The sequence below is a fragment of the Colobus angolensis genome, unplaced genomic scaffold (genome assembly GCF_000951035.1).
Source record: "Colobus angolensis palliatus isolate OR3802 unplaced genomic scaffold, Cang.pa_1.0 Scaffold77, whole genome shotgun sequence".
NCBI lineage: Eukaryota > Metazoa > Chordata > Mammalia > Primates > Cercopithecidae > Colobus > Colobus angolensis.
In genome coordinates this window covers 2,059,058-2,063,135 of record NW_012121487.1, presented here as the reverse complement: position 1 = coordinate 2,063,135, position 4,078 = coordinate 2,059,058, and the positions used below count along the sequence as shown (strand labels likewise).

Genomic DNA, 4,078 nt, shown 5'->3' with positions numbered 1-4,078 from the left:
CCACCTCGCCCGGCTAGTTTTTTGTATTTTTTAGTAGAGACGGGTTTCACCGTGTTAGCCAGGATGGTCTCAATCTCCTGACCTCGTGATCCGCCCGTCTCGGCCTCCCAAAGTGCTGGGATTACAGGCCCACCGCGCCCGGCTAATTTTTACTTTAACAAAGGAATGTGTATAGTTTTAAACGCCAACTAGTTCAACAAATTTTTGGGGGGTGGCGGGGAATTTTCAAGTGAAAACCAGAAAACCTGCTAAACAAATTCTGAAAGCTGTAACTTCAGTGGGCGCGGTGGCTTACGACTGTAATAGCAGGACTTTGTGGGGGCTGAGGTGAATTGCTTGAACCCAGGATTTTGAGACCAGCCTGGGCAACATAGGGAGACCCCATCTACGTACACACACACACACACACACACACACGCACACACACACACACAGTAGCTGGGCGTGGTGGCCCACTTCTGTAGTCCTTGCTGCTCCAGAGTCTGAGGTGGGAGGATAGCTTGAGTCCAGGAGGTCGAGGCTGCAGTAAACCGTGTTCGCACCACTGCTTACCACCTGGGCAACAGAGCAAGACCTTGTGTCAAAAAAAGAAAAAGGATAGAAAAAAATAAAGAATTGTAACTCTACAAGGCTTTTAACGAAAAATAACCATCCCCTGCTCCTCTTCTCTAACCCTTATATATACAACCTACATATACAACTATGCTCCAGTTTCTATGCTACTTCTTCTGGTACTTACCTCTACATTTCTTTAACAACCCTCCCGCCTAGGCCTCCCAAAGTTCTGGGATCACAGCTCCACTGTGCCCAGTTCCAATTTTTAGTTAAATCAATACTTAGTGTTTACATTGTTATGGCTGTGAAAATTTTCTTCACAGCTGAGCCATTTGTGTTTGTGCTAAGACTGTGAATCTGTAAAAACTGCTTTTGTTAATTAACATCAAAGACATAAGGCTGAGAAACTTCATTTTCTTTTTTTTTTTTTTTTTTGAGACAGAGTCTCGCTCTGTCGCCCAGGCTGGAGTGCAGTGGCCGGATGTCAGCTCACTGCAAGCTCCGCCTCCCGGGTTTACGCCATTCTCCTGCCTCAGCCTCCGGAGTAGCTGGGACTACAGGCGCCCACCACCTCGCCCGGCTAGTTTTTTGTATTTTTTAGTAGAGACGGGTTTCACCGTGTTAGCCAGGATGGTCTCGATCTCCTGACCTCGTGATCCGCCCGTCTCGGCCTCCCAAAGTGCTGGGATTACAGGCTTGAGCCACCGCGCCCGGCCGATAGTGGGTTTTTAGACACTATATTCTACATTTATCTTAACTTTGTAATTTCCAAGTGGTCCCTCAGCTTGAACTTCTTCTTGATCCCTTCACTTAAAGTTATGCTTACCTCGAACCTATGAAAACAGTGCTTCATTTAACTTTTAGCTAGCGTATAGTATCAGCTACTCTGGAGGCTGAGGCAGGAGGATCACTTGAGTCCAGGAGTTTGAGCCTGGGCAACATAGTGAGACTTCAACTCTAAATGAATAAGTAAATAAATTTTAAAATATAAATTTTAAAGTCAAGCATTTCCAGTATCCTCTTGTATTAGTTCATTTTCACATTACTGATAAAGACATACCCGAAACTGCAAACAAAAAGAGGTTTAATTGGACTTACAGTTCCACATGGCTGGGGAGGTCTCAGAATCATGGTGGGAGGCAAAAGGCACTTCTTACATGGCGGCAGCAAGAGAAAAATGAGGAAGAAGCAAAAGCAGAAACCCCGATAAATTCATCAGATCTTGTGAGACTTATTCACTGTCATGAAAATAGCACGTGAAAGACTGGCCCCCATGATTCAATTATCTCCCCTTGGGTCCCTCCCACAACAAGTAGGAATTCTGGGAGATACATATCAACTTGAAATTTGGGTGGGGACACATCCAAACCATATCACCTGTAATGACCATATTTCTTCCTTTTTAATTAGTTGCCCCACAGTTCCTCTAGTGTGTTCTCTCTGTTGCAGCAAGTTAATAAACCTAACTGTCAAACTACAGATGTGGTCTTTACAAGGCAGGCTTTTATCAATTGTCTTTCCTTTCTTTTATAACTCTTTGTTTCCTCTGAAGTTGATAATTGCCTAATCTTTTCTCTTACTTGGCTCTCTCTCTCTCTTTCTCTCTCTCTGTATAATAAATTCATCCCCAAAAATGTTTGAAAGAATTATACTCCTTCTTTCAGTGCCTTCACCACCTCAGGTAAATCTTCCGATCTTTCTTTTCTTTTCTTTTTTTAACACAGCCTCCTGGAGCCCTTCTTCCTCTGGCTCCAAGTTACATTCGTTGTTGTCCTTGTAAAAATATAACTACCTCTGTTCTAACAATAATCTCAAGCCTTCATGGTTAGTTGTCAATGCAACTGCTTCCCTGACTCCTGCTTTCCCCCTCCATCCAAAGAGGGGTCGAGTCTCGTGATATCTCTGTATCTCCAAAGTCTATCATGGTAATCAGTAAATGTTCTGGCTGGGCGTGGTGGCTCATGCCTGTAATCCCAGCACTTTGGGAGGCTGAGGTGGGCAGATCACTTGAGGTCAGGAGTTTGAGACCAACCTGGCCAACATAGTGAAATCCCCGTCTCTACTAAAAAAACAAAAATTAGCCGGGCTTGGTGGCATGTGCCTGTAATCCCAGCTGCTTGGGAGACAGAGGTTGCAGTGAGCTGAGATTGCGCCACTGTACTCCAGCATGGGCGACAGAGCAAGACTTCGTCTCAAAAAAAAAAAAAAAAAAGAAAAGAAAAGAAAAGAAAAAGAAAAAGAAAAAAAAGAAGTTCTGTCCAGCCTAGACAGTCTAGAGAGACCCTGTTAAGAACGGAAAGAAAGAAAAGAAAGACATGTTCGAATGAATGAACCAGCGAATGAAGGAATGGATTTCAGCTCTGGAGAATTGAGTTTAAGGGGAACAGTATTATATTCCCATCTTGTTGCAACATTTAAGGATGTCCTCAAGATCCAAGCCAGCCCGGAGCGTACCCTAAGGTGAGGAAGCAGCGCCCAGGCCTCTCCACACCCAGCCTGCTCCGGGTTTGCGGAGCGCAGCCCGCTGGACCCCGCCTAGACTGAGGCTGTGGCCAAGAGTACTCGAAGGACTGCCATGTGAACTACAACTCCCAGAAGGCCGCGCGGAAGCGGAGCGTGAGCCAGGGAGGACTTCCGGACGCGAATATCCGGGCCGCGCGGGGAAAGGGAGACGTAGGGCAGAGGTAAGTGTAGGTTGAAAGATGAACGGAGAGGGCGAGAGATGGGGAGTGGGTCTCAAATATAGAGGGGGTAGCAAGGTGGAAGGGACCCTTCCACCTTTTGTGGGCACTCAAGTTCGGACCGCTGGGATCGGCGATTCCGGTCTGGCTACGGCTGGTTTAAATGCTCTCCCTGGGCGGGCTTTGGTTGAGTTTGGCCGCTTTTCCTTTCTGCTCCTCAGGGGAGCATTGTTTTCTTTTCTCGCAGTGACCATGACGAAATTAGCGCAGTGGCTTTGGGGACTGGCGATCCTGGGCTCCACCTGGGCGGCCCTGACCACGGGAGCCTTGGGCCTGGAGCTGCCCTTGTCCTGCCAGGAAGTCCTGTGGCCACTGCCCGCCTACTTGCTGGTGTCCGCCGGCTGCTATGCCCTGGCCACTGTGGGCTATCGTGTGGCCACTTTTCATGACTGCGAGGACGCCGCACGCGAGCTGCAGAGCCAGATACAGGAGGCCCGAGCCGACTTAGCCCGCAGGGGGCTGCGCTTCTGACAGCCTGACCCCATTCTTGTCCGGACAGCCCTTCCTCCCATTCCCCATTAAAGAGCCAGTATTTTCTAACTTCGTTTAGTTTGAGTATGGAAAATGGGTGTTGGGGATTCAATGTACTAACGGTCGAGAAGTGAATGTGAAAGAACCACCTTCCTGAGGCCATCTCAGCCTATATTTTGCGTCTTGCTGGTGTTCCCATTTTTGCTCCCAAGGAGGCAAAGTCGCCTTCTCAAGATCTCTCAGGATGTAAATGACATTTCACTTTCTTGGACCTTTCAGCCCTATAGGAAGTACTTATTATTATTATTATT

The 4,078-nt window shown here is 47.3% G+C and overlaps 2 protein-coding genes across 4 annotated transcripts in view; one reads left to right on the top strand and one right to left on the bottom strand.

Annotated features, from left to right (window-relative positions):
* The window catches only part of SLC50A1 (solute carrier family 50 (sugar efflux transporter), member 1), a 9,979-nt gene that overhangs the window by 1,977 nt on the left and 3,924 nt on the right, over window positions 1-4,078 (bottom strand). The window lies entirely within an intron of this gene.
* Window positions 3,141-3,836, top strand: DPM3 (dolichyl-phosphate mannosyltransferase polypeptide 3). Of its 2 annotated transcripts, none has more exons than XM_011928266.1 (2): window positions 3,141-3,239; window positions 3,458-3,836. In XM_011928266.1, the coding sequence occupies exon 2, from the start codon at window positions 3,489-3,491 to the stop codon at window positions 3,765-3,767; it is 279 nt and encodes a 92-aa protein (XP_011783656.1). In that variant the 5' UTR covers window positions 3,141-3,239; window positions 3,458-3,488; the 3' UTR covers window positions 3,768-3,836. The 2 variants fall into 2 exon arrangements, with proteins under 2 accessions (XP_011783656.1, XP_011783655.1); XM_011928265.1 differs by having other exon boundaries at window positions 3,184-3,239; window positions 3,484-3,836.

Coding starts and splice junctions, on each gene's coding strand:
- DPM3 (XM_011928266.1), top strand. CDS start 3,489: ATGACGAAATTAGCGCAGTGGCTTTGGGGACTGGCGATCCTGGGCTCC.